The sequence below is a fragment of the Plectropomus leopardus genome, chromosome 3 (assembly GCF_008729295.1).
Source record: "Plectropomus leopardus isolate mb chromosome 3, YSFRI_Pleo_2.0, whole genome shotgun sequence".
NCBI classification, from domain to species: Eukaryota; Metazoa; Chordata; class Actinopteri; order Perciformes; family Serranidae; genus Plectropomus; species Plectropomus leopardus.
This window is the reverse complement of record NC_056465.1, coordinates 37,922,940-37,936,786: the sequence shown is the minus strand read 5'-3', so window position 1 is coordinate 37,936,786 and position 13,847 is coordinate 37,922,940. Positions and strand designations below refer to the sequence as shown.

The 13,847-nt window shown below is 48.5% G+C and overlaps 1 protein-coding gene and 1 long non-coding RNA gene across 2 annotated transcripts in view; one reads left to right on the top strand and one right to left on the bottom strand.

The window, feature by feature from the left end:
• The first annotated feature begins 2,658 nt into the window (after positions 1–2,658).
• LOC121941379 lies at positions 2,659–3,898 on the top strand. The gene is made up of 3 exons (XR_006105737.1): positions 2,659–3,054; positions 3,237–3,275; positions 3,384–3,898. It is a non-coding gene; the product is annotated as an uncharacterized LOC121941379 (long non-coding RNA).
• Positions 3,899–6,674: 2,776 nt separating this feature from the next.
• Positions 6,675–13,847, bottom strand: part of plppr3b (phospholipid phosphatase related 3b) — a 7,980-nt gene continuing 807 nt past the window's right edge. Inside the window, exons 2-7 of the mRNA XM_042484127.1 lie at positions 13,149–13,334; positions 12,805–12,931; positions 11,798–11,993; positions 11,446–11,503; positions 11,113–11,286; positions 6,675–10,532 (exon numbers count right to left, since the gene is read on the bottom strand). Coding sequence (XP_042340061.1) covers positions 9,138–10,532; positions 11,113–11,286; positions 11,446–11,503; positions 11,798–11,993; positions 12,805–12,931; positions 13,149–13,334 — 2,136 coding nt within the window. The 3' untranslated portion in view covers positions 6,675–9,137. The remainder of the gene's footprint in view (positions 10,533–11,112; positions 11,287–11,445; positions 11,504–11,797; positions 11,994–12,804; positions 12,932–13,148; positions 13,335–13,847) is intronic.

The window sequence follows — 13,847 nt, the reverse complement described above, 5'->3', positions numbered from 1 at the left end:
CTGAGTGAATTCATTTAGATTGTAAAATAATGAAGCATCTGTCTCACATGATGTGTTCAAGGACTGTTAGAAATGTGAAAATCCAACGAAAATGTAGGTTTTGTTGGCAAATAAATGACGTCACTTTGGACATTTTTGTCTTGGTGGGCTGTAGGTCAGGAGCACATGTTGTCTTTCNATATAAATGTTTTTCTGAGTGAATTCATTTAGATTGTAAAATAATGAAGCATCTGTCTCACATGATGTGTTCAAGGACTGTTAGAAATGTGAAAATCCAACGAAAATGTAGGTTTTGTTGGCAAATAAATGACGTCACTTTGGACATTTTTGTCTTGGTGGGCTGTAGGTCAGGAGCACATGTTGTCTTTCATTTTCAAAATAAAAGTTCCTCCTGGAAGTGTACAGACTGAACCGTCCGAAACAACAGGATGCCAGTGAAAACTGAGCGTGCTTAGTGCCGACGCTGCATTTTCTCACATTTATATGCTGAGAATCAGTAACTGAACCAGACCAGGGATGTCCAAAGTCCAGAGACACAGAGACACAGAGACAATGAGACACAGAGACAATGAGACAATAACCAAAGTCCAGCAGTCTCTGCAGGTTTAGCTGCACTCTGTGTCAATCAGTAACAGATTCACTGCAGCAAGTCACACAGAGACAGAGACATGGAGACATGGAGACACAGAGACACGGAGACACTGAGACACTGAGACACCTGAGACACAGAGACACCTGAGACACTAAGACACAGAGGTCTGAGGCACTAAGACACAGGGACACTGAAGACACAGACACAGTCTGAACCAACAGTCAACACCCACCCAACCTACCTGACTCACCTGTACAGGTGCTGGTACCTTTGGATCCGTACAGGTATGAGGTAGATTTATTGTCATTTTTCTTAAACGTGGTTTGAGAAAAAATGAAATTGAAGGTGATCCTAAATCCTGCTACATTTTTTTGGCGTTGAAGGAGGAGTTGAGGAGTCTCTGAGGAAAGAAGCTGCTCTGTAGTCTGGTGTTTCCGCAGCAGATACTTCTGTGTCCTTTCCCAGAATGCAGCAGGGTGAACAGACTGTGTCTGGGGTGGCTGCTGTCCTTCAGTGTCCTTTGAGCTCTGCAGACACCTCACTTCACCGAGGACCCTGATGCTCTGTGGATGGGAACCAGTGATGCTCTGTGGATGGGAACCAGTGATGCTCTGTAGATGGGAACCAGTGATGCTCTGGGCAGTTTGAATCACCCGCTGTGGAGCTTCCTGTCCTGGGCCGTGCACGAACCGTGCCAGTTGGTGATGTTTCCAGTCAGTATACTTTCTATGGCCTTCCTAAGTTTCCGTAGGGAGTAGAGCTTTTTCTGTGCTTTTTTAACCTGGGTGGTGATGTGTGATAAATAAAGGTTCTCAGAGGTAGTGATTCAAAGGAACCTGTAGCTGTTCACCTGCTCCTCCTCAGCTCCACTGATGTAGACAGGAGTATGTGTCTTTGCCTCCTTTTTTTAGTGATGTTGAGCAGTAGGTTGTTCTCTGTACCATTCTGCAAGATTGTTGATTTGAACTCTCATGGTTGTTTGTAATACGGCCGATGATGGCGGTGTCGTCCGCACACTTCTCAGTAGAGCTCTCCTGATGTCTGAGTGCGATCATGGGTGTACAGTGTGAACAGGAGGAGGCCGAGCACACGGCCCTGGGGGGCTCTGGTGTTGAGCACTGATGTAGGGGAGGGGTGACTGCCAATCCGAACTCTCTGGGGTCTGCATGTGAGTCCAGTGTCCAGTTGCAGAGTGTTGTACCTATGCCCTGAATGTTAAGTTTTCCAATCAGCCTCATGGGAGAGTCAACAAACAGCATCCTGATGTAACTGTTCTGATCCTCCAGCTGAGTGAAGACTGAGTGAAGACCAGTAGATATGGCGTCCTCTGTGGATCTGTTGGTTCTGAAAGCATACTGGTGGGGGTCCAGGCTGGCAGGGATGTGGTCTTTAATGTGCTGGTCTTTAATGTGCTGGAGAACCAGTTTCTCAAAGCACTTCATCAGGATGGGGGTAAGTGCCACAGGGCGGTAATTATTGAGACTAGAAACAGCAGACTTTTTAGGTACAGGGACAATGATGGCTGTCTTGAGGCAGGAGGGAACAGTCTCTGTGAGAGTGAGATGTTAAAAATGTGAGTTACAACATTAACAAGCTGATCAGCACAAGTTTTTAGTACATGTCCAGGAATGTTGTCTGGGCCAGCGGGCTTGTTTTCACTCTCAGCAGGAGTTTCCTCACATGTGCTGTGGTCACTGAGGGTGGCCGGCCCTCTGGAGGCGGAGAAGACTTCACAGCTGAGTCCTTATTGAGGAGGTGAAAGCGAACGTAAAATGTGTTCAGCTCGTCCGGCAGCGTGGCCTCACATATGACGAGGCGCTCCTGCTTCTGTAGCCCGCGACATTTTGAATCGCCTGCCACATAGTGAAGTATAAACCAACAAAAACAGATGATAATCAGCATAAACCGCGGTGTTCAGGACAGACGCAGGATAAACACTGACAGAAAGTGACAGAAAACAGCAAACTGGGCTGCAAACCAGCACTGAGCATGATGGGAATGTGGGCGTGGCTACAGTAGGCATTACACAGCTGGTGACGTGGTCTCGTGTTCTGAGAGACGAGATGTCCTCATGTCACGTTTGAAGTGGCACAAGTCAACCAACCATTTGCGCGGTTCCAACAGCGCTACAACTGACATCAAACCGTGTCACGTGAGGTTACCCATGATGCCCCTGATGATGTCCTTTCTGTTGTGTTTCAGACAAACCAGTCAGCGTGTCCTCTGCCTCCCCTCGTCCCTTTGTCCGTCTGCCCTCCATCTCCTTCGTCACCGCTCAGCCCTGGACCTCCTCCCATCCTCCTGTCTCCTCCGCTTGCTGCGTCTCGTCATCCCCCGTCCCCTCCTGCTCCTCCTCCTCCCCCACAGCAGTCCAAGCGCCTCCTCCTGTCCGAGGACTGACGGAGACACTGCTGCAGGACTTTGAGGAGAGACGAGTCAAACTGAAGCTGGAGGAGAGTGCAGTGAGTCCTCAACACACACCGTGACTCTTATTTTGGAGGGTTTCTGCTTCCTGTCAGATGTTGAAATTCATCTTTTTAAATTAAAAGTTTGTATCTGTGGCTCCAGCTGAAGAGTATTGTTCTGACTGATGGCTGATGGATTTGTGCCAAACTGATGAACTTCATCTCGTTTGTTTTTTCAGTACGCGGGAATCCAGCTGGTTGACGACGTCAACAATGAGGTGCGACATCGCCTGACTCTACTGCTGGTCAACAGCTGGTTAACTGGTCAACAGCTGGTTGACCAGCTGTCCTCTGCAGATGAACTGAAATGTTTTGTGTTTTTTTAGGTTGTTGAGTCAACTCGAGTTATTCGACACAAAAACCAACGCGCTCTACGCTGGGAGGCTGGAGTGTTTGCCAACCAGGAGAACCAGGACCAGTGAAACCAGTAAGACCAGTGGGACCAGACCTAGGACCTGGCCCTGCAGGGGAGTGGGGGAGATAAAGGACACGGTGTCTCCTGTCTGGTTTCCTCCTTCAGGTTAAAATGGTTGAAAACTGGAACACAAAGAGAGCGGCTGCTCCTGATTGGTCCTCTCTCCTTGTCCAATCAGCTGCCAGCAGCTGGGCGGAGCCTCAGACAAAGCGATGTGTCTGATTCATTTAGAAAAGAAATATAGAGTTACCGTGTGACGCAGAGCGGCCGTTTGTTTTCATGATTTAAACTGATGCATAAAAAAAAAACCAAGACACAAAGAATAAAAACCATCTTTCAAACCGTAAGACTGTCCCGCTATCTGTCCTCAACACACGACACTGTCCCGCTATCTGTCCTCAACACACGACACTGTCCCGCTATCTGTCCTCAACACACAACACTGTCCACTGTCTGTCCTCAACACACGACACTGTCCCGCTATCTGTCCTCAACACACGACACTGTCCCGCTATCTGTCCTCAACACACAACACTGTCCACTGTCTGTCCTCAACACACGACACTGTCCCGCTATCTGTCCTCAACACATGACACTATCCACTGTCTGTCCTCAACACAAGACAATGTCCACTGTCTGTCCCCAACAAACGACACTGTCCACTGTCTGTCCTCAACACGAGACAATGTCCACTGTCTGTCCCCAACACACGACACTGTCCACTGTCTGTCCTTAACATGAGACAATGTCCACTGTCTGTCCCCAACACACGACACTGTCCACTGTCTGTCCTCAACACACGACACTGTCCACTGTCTATCCCCAACACACGACACTGTCCACTGTCTGTCCTCAACACATAAAACTGTCCCACTGTCTGTCCTCAGCCCGAGACACTGTCCACTTGTCTGTTTCTCTCTCTGTCGTTCTCTCTATCTTTTCTTTGTTTTTGTCTGTCTCTCTCTCTGTCTGTCTTTCTCTGTCTGTCTGTCTCTCTGACTCTCTCTGTTTCTCTATCTATCTGTCTGTCTGTCTGTGTCTCTGTCTGCAGGAATCAGCTGTCCTCCAATCAGACTGACTCAGAGAATACTGATACAGTTCCTTCACAATACAAGACTTAAAACCATGACAACACACACACACACAGACACACGCGCGCGCGCGTTTAAACACCAAGCTATTAAAATAATAAACTCCCCTCACACACATTCCTGGTTGCTGTTGCCATAGCAACACGCTGGCTACTGGATCGCCTCTGGGAAGTGAAGAAAAGGCGGAGGATGGAGGTGAGTGTGTGTGTGTGTGTGTGTGTGTTGGCACTCTTATTTCTATATCTGCCATCAACACTGTTACCATGGAAACTGCATAATTAGCCTGAAGGTACAGGACAGTGTGTGTGTGTGTGTGTGTGTGTGTGTGTGTGTGTGTGTGTGTGTGTTTGTCTGTCTTCTGTCTGACTCCTGTGTGACATCATCCAGGTGAGTCTCACCTGAGCAGAGTGAGGCATCGCGTGTGTGTGTGTGTGTGTGTGTGTGTGTGTAGGGGCTCAGATTTTGGGTTAAATAAAGTCAGTGCTGTGTGACGTGTCATCAGACGACTGTTTGGCGTATCGTGTTCTTTTACGAGATAATTTCCTTTGTTGACATTTGAAAACATTCAGCGGAATCGTGCGGTCGGTGGATGGTCGTCGCTATCGTGACTCTTGTTCTGTTGTTTATTTGTTGTTCGGTTCTGATGTTCTGCTGTGTCTTGTGGTTTTGCGTGGCTTGTTTTCTGTCAGCTGCTGTCTTTTCGGGTCCTGCTGCCCTTAATCTGTGAAAATGTTATGGGATTGAAAATACTCATCAAAGGAAAATGAAAATGAAATGTGGAATGAAACTCTTGCACGTTCACAGAAATGTTTGTTGTCCTTGTCAGTAAAACAGATGAAATGAAAATACAACCAGCACAAAGAATCACAAAACAGTCTTCATTTTTTGTAATTCTAAATTACGAAACATTTTTCTCAGTCGGTAACTCTGGAACAAGTTCGTTTCAACGTAACCTCGGCAGTATGTCTTTGCTGCAGAAAACAATGAATCGTCTGCAAACAAGTTGAGAATTACGAACTCAAACTCACCCTGAGCCTCATCCTCACTGAGAGTTTAGCTTGCTTATATGCACAAGAAAGTTTCAAAAGATGCAGGATTTTTTCTGCTGCATGTTCAGGAAATCCAAAATATCTGGTGTTTGCAGGATAATAATAATTAAAATTGAAGATATGGATCCTATAAACGCATTTTTGTCGAAAATAAATGTTGGTTTTTGGGGCTGTATGGGCTGCACTTTGTACTTTTTTGTTGGTTTGTTTCTATCTGATTATGTTATTTCTGTATTTGGATATATTAAGAGTTCATGTGAGAGTTTGCACCTTTTGATTTATTAGCAGGTTCATTTCTATTTCTATTTGTGTTGAATTAATTATTTTCACACTTTCTTTTAAAACCGTGGAATAATCAGAGGCACATGTTGATTCACAGATTTTCAGTCTGTTTGCAACCACAGAATAGGGCGATAAAGATGTGACTGCAGGACATCAGCATTAAAAAAACACTTTATTCCATCAGCAGAAGCCCAGCAGCTGCAGGAAACACGTGAACTAACGCGGAGTAGAGAATTAAAAACCATCAGTTTCCCTCGGAGCGCTGGCCTCGCCACTGAGACTGTCAGAATGGGAACCGGTTCAGCGAAAGTTCACAGCTGACGGCTTCATTAAAGATTTTTATTTAAGTGTCCTCCGGAGACAGAAATCTCCCGCAGTCCGCTCAACTGCGAACATCTCGCAGGTCTTTAATCTCTCAGCACTAATTGGTGGGTTTAACCAGATGCCCCGTGGGATCAAGAACTCCACAAAACTCAAATTATTAAGAAACTGAAGGAATAAAAGAATCAAGGCGTCTTTAAACTGAGGGATTAGAGACGAGTTTAACTCATTAATGACGGACATCAACTTTCTCTCCTCTGTGAAGAGACGTTTTACTCCTTAACCTCCTTTTCTATGAAAAACCTAAGAAATGTATACATTGTAGTTTTTCACATAATTCAGACTCTTACACAGGAGAGAGAAAAAACAAGAAAATTCTGATCTTGATCTTCTGATCAAGAATAACTTTATTGAGAACTTTCATCGTCACGACCAATGAGCATGCAGCATCCTCCCCGTTTCTCCTCCGCTCTTATGTTCACAGATTAAACTTTTTTTATAGCAGCAGTTTTTTCTTTTTGCATGTACAGATTGAAGATAAATGAAGCTTCGTCTTTTTACATTCAGATGGAAAAGTCTCTTCAGGATTGAAAAGCTCTGTCTCCGCGATGATCACGACCGGCGTCTGATTTGAAATCAAACGTCGACACATGCAACGACACACAGACACATAAACAGCAGAGACAGACTCAGAGTCGCCTCATCGATGTTTCACTCACTGATCCAGAATCAGCGTCTTCACCAGCTCAGAGGACACGTCGAGTCTCTCACAGCTGCTGCTGGGTTTCCGTGCTAAAGACAAATCATCCGTTTTGTTCATTACAACAGAAAATGAACACATTCTGTGATTTTACTGCTCTCGCTCGCAGCATTGCAATTTTACTTTGAAAAAAATCCTTTTTTCCCCCAAATCGTGACCCCAATACTTAATGGTCCTTTAAATAATGATTCTTTTAGTTGTAGTTTTTTAGTTGAAACATTTATCCTAATTTTCTTTGTTACTAATTATGAAAAAAATCGAAAGAATTCTTTCATAAATTAAATATATTTGATCATCAAAGACACTGAAACCAAATCAGTGAGTGTATCTTTAAATTGTGGATGTAAGCATCTATAAATATTTAATCTCATTTCGGTCCATCTGTAATACACACTTTTAAAGTCACACACACACACACACACACACACACACACACACACGCACGCACAAACAACACTCGACCAATCAGAGAGCAGCACACAAACTAACAAACATGCTGAGAATCACTATAGCAACCAAGCCATCACAACAGAAAGGCAACAACACACTCGTCCAGGTAATATACAATCAGTGTGAGACCTCCAACAGTCCGCCAGCCAATCAGGTCTCTGCAGGAAACAGGAAGTGGTAGCCAGGCTGCTGGGCCGGTGACAGATCAGGAGGATCTCATCATGGGAGCGCCACTGCAGGTTTCGATGTTTGTTGCATGTTTGTGCTTCAGAATGAGTCTTTGAATCATCTCTGTGCTCTTTGACCACAGGTTGTTCACAGAGGGAGTTACCATGGAAACTCCAGCTTACTGCTCGGTGGCTCGACACCACGGACGCTCGACTCGCCACTGAGGATGTTCAGGTCGACTCGGGACCCAAGGTGAGTTATCGCACACTGCGGCTGTTCATTCTGCACGTCGTTATGTACGAGGACAAAGGAAACGTGCTGAACCAGGCCCAATCGGGCCGAACCATTCGTTCTGACGGCGGCAAAAACACAGCGGCGCCCCCTGTGGCCATTAGATAAACTGACCGTCGGATCAGCACGTCCTCAGCCCAGGTCATCAGGTACAACACCTCCGGGGTGACGGACTGTTGGTCCGACAGTTTGTCTTTAGACTCCATCAGTTACTCTGAGCGTCACGCGTTGGCGGGTTTGCTCGATGAGGGTGACGTCAGTGCTGGTATGACATGTCAACGAGCGTGAGAAAGGTGAGCCGACGTTTTTAATTTTTATACCCAAAGAGCTCTACAGGTGAGCCAGAGATCAGCGTATGCCAATCATACAGTCCCAGAGAGAGGAACAATTGTTTCAATTCAATTTCAGTTTGATCTAAAATACAGTCAGCCTCAGAGCACTGTACAGCAGGCACCATCAGTCTGTGCTCAGACCCCCTTTAACAGGGAAAACCCTGCTGACACCTCAGGAGGAGTGACTGAGGAGAGATCCCTCTGCTGAAGGACAGACGTCTTAAAGAAAAAGTGCCCGAATTCGACAACCTGAAACAAAAATGGGCAAAAACTCGTCATGACTAAAATTGAGTAACAGGAAGCTGGTCGAAGACGACGACAGTCACAAAATATTTTGGTGTATTTCAGATAAAAGCAGCGTTTCTTCAGGAGCAGTGTAGATGATCAACACCTCGTTTTTTTGTGTTGCAGAGTTTTCAGAGGACGAGGACTCACGTAGGCAGATCGGAGTGACTTTAGAGACGCGGTGGCGAGCAGCTAGATTCTTTAGAGAAACAGATGGCAGACACTCGGTATGAAATGACTTGGATCAGGGACTCGATGGGGAATTCACTCCTGAAAACTCGAGCTTTTATAGGTGTTGCCTCTCAGTGTCCCAGGTCCCGAGTTACTGTGGCAACCGTCACTTCTAACCACAAGTGATGGTTGCCATGGTAGTGTTATTTATTGCAGTTGGTGACGTCTTGTTTTGTGTTTATTGTTGTTTATTTTTGTTTTTTATTGTTGTTTATTGTTGTTTTTATGATTGTTTATTATGTTTATCGTCAGTCGACGGCGGTCTTTAGTGTGGAGCCACCGAGCATCAGGACCTCCCTCACAGGAAGTCCAGTGGGTGCATAGTGACTTGGTCCTCGGAGCCGTCCAGGTTTGTGCTGTCAGAGAGCAGTTTGAGAATAAGGCTTTTATTTTGAAGGGTCGGGGTTAGTCCTTGAACCTGCGTCCCTGCAGACTCTTGTAATAGTTCTCCTGTTCAGTCTGGTTTCGGATCTCTCGATCCAATAGAACCAGCGCCGTCTTGCGTCTCATGGCCATCTCCCTGCGCTGAGCGTCTGCCGACAGCTCTGCCTGCAGGTGCTGAGGGGGTGGGGCTGGGTTGTGGTCGACCGCGGTGCACGGCGAGGCAGATCGATGCGGCCGGAAGCTGCTGCCACGGGCGGCGGAGTCTCCGCGGGTCAGGCTGTTGAGGTCATAGGTGTCTCGCGGGTCGCCACCACTGGACGCGCCCGCCCACTCCCAGGGGTTACTGTTACCTACTAGGGGTGGGGCTTGAGGATGAGGCGGGTCTTGGACGACAGGATGGTGGGGGGCGTGGGCGTCCACGGTGATTATGCCGGGCACCTCCCGCTGTGGCTCAGAGGGGTGGTAGTGTGGGGAGTTGGTGGTAGAGGAGGTGCCGGAGCAGGTGGAGGTGGTCTCAGAGGACCTCTCAGCTGAGGAGGAGGAGGGGAGGAGCCCCTGCTGCTTCGACATGGCAATAACCTGCATGAGTCGTGGCTGGTTGGTGGTGCTGCGGCCCGACCCTTCCCCAGTTGTCTTCTCTCGGATGGCAAGCCACTTAGCGCGGGTCAGCGCACTCTTCGGGGACACCGGCGGAGGCCCGGCTTCGGGCATCTGTGGCGGTCTGGGAGTCGCCACAGCTTTGGCGCACCCTGGAGGTGGAGTGGGGTTACGACTGGATGACGCCCTTGCAGACTGCACCACGGGCTGGAAGAGAGGGGCCTGAGACCCCCCCTCATCCGTCCCCATGGAGCCCACCTCGGAGCCATCCTCGCTGGCGTCTTGATCCGCCTCGTCCCGCACGCTCAAGCCCCGCATCTCCATCGACTTCTGCTTCCACTCCGACACCAGCTGCTGCGAGCGCATCGGGTCCACAGGCACCTGCACCGCCTTCAGCCGCCGCTGCATGGGCTGCACCGGCTGCACGGGCTGCACCGGGTCCTCGGGCCCTGGGTTGGCCCCCAGCACCCCGTTTATGTTCATGCTGGCCCTGGGCAGCGTGTTGCTGAAGGTCAGCATGGTCTCCTTGCCCATCGGGCTGCGCGGCGCCAGCAGCTCCACATCCACGCTCGCCCTCTTCAGGCTCCCTATGGAGCTCTTCTCCCGCTGCAGGGGCCCCAGGCCCTCCAGCCGGTCCATGGGGGCCGGAGCTGGTGCAATCTCATCATTGCTCTCCGAGGCGGAGGCGGGACCCTTGTTGTAGACTGACTCGTGTCCCCGCTCGGTCAGTGCTCGCAGAGGGTCCTCCTTTGGTGGCGGGGGAGGCGGGGCCGGAGTGATGTCATCAGAGGACTTGAAGTTGGCCACAGCGTGAAGAGCCTGAAGAAGAAGAAGAAGAAGAAGAAGAAAACTAAACTTCAACTTTCAGCTTCAGCTCTATTTAGTGATGTCGTCGATGACATCATTTCCCTGATTTCAGACAAGAACTCTGGAAGCCAATCAGAAGACAGACAGTGAGGACAGATGACATCATAGAATGATGTCACTCAATACGAACATGAGGACGAGTGAGGACATAGAGACAGAGTGAGGACAGACAGACAGACAGAGGCATACAGAGTGAGGACATAGAGACAGAGTGAGGACAGACAGGACATACAGAGTGAGGACATAGAGACAGACAAAGGCATACAGAGTGAGGACAGACAGAGGACATACAGAGTGAGGACACAGAGACAGAGTGAGGACAGACAGACAGACAGGACAGACAGAGTGAGGACAGACAGAGACGTGTTGTGTCTCGTGGAGGACGGCTGCTGATTGAGACTTCCTGTTTGTCTCTGTGGTAGTCTTAGAGTGGTGCAGTCGTCATGGTAACAGGAAGACACAGAGGTGTCCATGACAACAGGTGGACGTGTGATGGGCGTGTCTCCTGTCATGTGACCGGCGGTGGGCTCACCAAGTAGGCGGCGATGAAGGCTCCGATGAGGAAGCCCACGTACACGTCGATGGGGTGGCTGCGGTGCTGCGTGATCTGAGTCAGACCCGTCAGCGCCGCCGCGATGGCGAAGGCGAAGACGAGGACAGGTTTGAGCAGCTTGGTGCTGTCGGAAATGGTCGAGTTAAAGTACATCTGAAAGACAAGAAAGGCGGTGAGCGTCACCAGCACGCCGTTTACTCAGCGCTGTCATCAGTCACGTCTGCACAGCGTTTGTTAAACAGCATCGTCGTCTTTGTGTCGGCGGCATTTTAAATGAAGCTCAGCGGTTTGAACAAAGACGAGTCCACTCACAGATACATAAACAGCGGCGAAGGCAGACAGCGTTGCATGCTGGGAAGGGAACGTTTTTCTGTCAGAGAGAGAAAAAAAGTTTAACCATAACAAAGAATCACTTTAACCCTTCAAAAGCCAAACCTCAGCTTTCCTGTTTAACCCTTTAAACTCTGAGCGCTGAGTCATGTTTGCCATGTATGTTTTTAAAATAATTTTAGGTAATTTTTCGTACTTTTTGATAATTTCTTGCTTATTTTTGGGTCATTTCTTCTTCTGCTACTTGTTGTCTTTTTGTGCTTTAGAAGAAACCAGCCAGTCTGCTCGGGTTTTAAAGGGTTAATCTCCAAAGGAACCTGAACACAGGACTCACCTGGCTGCCATGATGGCGTGCTGGTCATGACCCGAGCAGATGTCTTTGGTGATGTAAGCGTTGGTGTTGCAGGAGACGCCGGCGAGCGTGTAGTTCGGTTTACAGACGGTGAGGAAGAACGGAGCGTGGTAACCCGTCGACAGCTGGATGATGTCAGTGAGCAACGCCGTCGCACACAGACCGAAGACGTGCACACCTGAGGACAGAGACAGGTGAAGACTGTGTAGTGTGGTGTAGTTTGAGGTGTAGTTTGAGGTGTAGTCTCAGGTGTAGTTTGAGGTGTAGTTTCAGTTGTAGTCTCAGGTGTAGTTTCAGTTGTAGTCTCGGGTGTAGTTTCAGGTGTAGTCGCAGGTGTAGTCTCAGGTGTAGTTTGAGGTGTAGTTTCAGGTGTAGTTTCAGTTGTAGTTTCAGTTATAGTCTCAGGTGTAGTTTCAGGTGTAGTTTCAGTTGTAGTCTCGGGTGTAGTTTGAGGTGTAGTCTCAGGTGTAGTTTCAGTTGTAGTCTCGGGTGTAGTTTCAGGTGTAGTTTCAGGTGTAGTCTCAGGTGTAGTTTCAGTTGTAGTCTCAGGTGTAGTTTGAGGTGTAGTTTCAGTTGTAGTCTCAGGTGTAGTTTCAGTTGTAGTCTCAGGTGTAGTTTGAGGTGTAGTTTCAGTTGTAGTCTCAGGTGTAGTTTCAGTTGTAGTCTCAGGTGTAGTTTCAGGTGTAGTTTCAGGTGTAGTTTCAGTTGTAGTCTCAGGTGTAGTCTCAGGTGTAGTTTCAGGTGTAGTTTCAGTTGTAGTCTCGGGTGTAGTCTCAGGTGTAGTTTCAGTTGTAGTCTCAGGTGTAGTTTGAGGTGTAGTTTGAGGTGTAGTCTCAGGTGTAGTTTCAGTTGTAGTCTCGGGTGTAGTTTAAGGTGTAGTCTCAGGTGTAGTTTCAGTTGTAGTCTCAGGTGTAGTTTCAGGTGTAGTTTCAGGTGTAGTTTCAGTTGTAGTTCCAGGTGTAGTCTTGAGTGTAGTTTCAGTGTCGTACCTACGAAGCGCACCGTCCTCCTCAGGAAGGAGTTGAAGTTGCAGCCTCCGGCGTTGATGCTTCCTTCAGGTCTGCGGAGCTTCAGTCTGGACTGCAGGCAGTAGATCAGACCTTCAACCAGCATGATCTGACACACAAAACAAACGCACCGTCAGGACCTGGAGACTGGACCAGTGATGTCATCAGGCCTGAATGTTTATAATGTGTTTTAGAGACCGCTCTATCCTGATCCACAGTCTCCATGGTTACTGACACACCTGAAGTGACATCATCACCATCACACTGATGCTCTGACCTGGCGGACACCACCTGCGTGCGTGTGTGTGTTTGTGTGTGTTTGTTACCGAGGCAGCCGGGCCGGCGAAGGCGAGGCTCAGCAGCATCAGCAGTGGGATCAGCTCTTCGCCGCCGTCCACGTACGGCATGCTGAGCTCCCTGTCGTGGCAGCGAAAACCGACCTGTGCCGGCTGCACCATGTCTGTCAGCTCCAGGAAGTACAGAGACACCATAGAAGAAGCCACAATGGGAAGCTGCACACAACAACAGTGACATCATCAGAGTGACATCATTGCTGTGACATCATCAGAGTGACATCATCGCTGTGACATCATCAGTGACATCATCGGCGCCCACCGAGAGCTCAACAGGAAACAACACGGTTCACTGTCCAGCCTGCTATGACCTGTTGTATTGTGGGTAAGAGGCGGCTCATTCTTCTTCTGATTTTATTTTTTAAGATTTGTTTTTGGTATTTTCATCTTTGTTTGACGGCTGACGGTGTAGAAATCCAACGCTCTCATCTCGAGCTGACATGGTACTGCTCTGTTAGTGGACCTCTGAGTCCGTTCACACCAGGAGGTGAGACAGAGGAACTGAGACAGAGGAGGTGAGACGGAGGTGAGACAGAGGAGGTGAGACAGAGGAACTGAGACAGAGGAGGTGAGACAGAGGAACTGAGACAGAGGAGGTGAGACAAAGGAGGTGAGACAGAGGAACTGAGACAGAGGAGGTGAGACAGAGGAACTGAGACAGAGGAGGTGAGA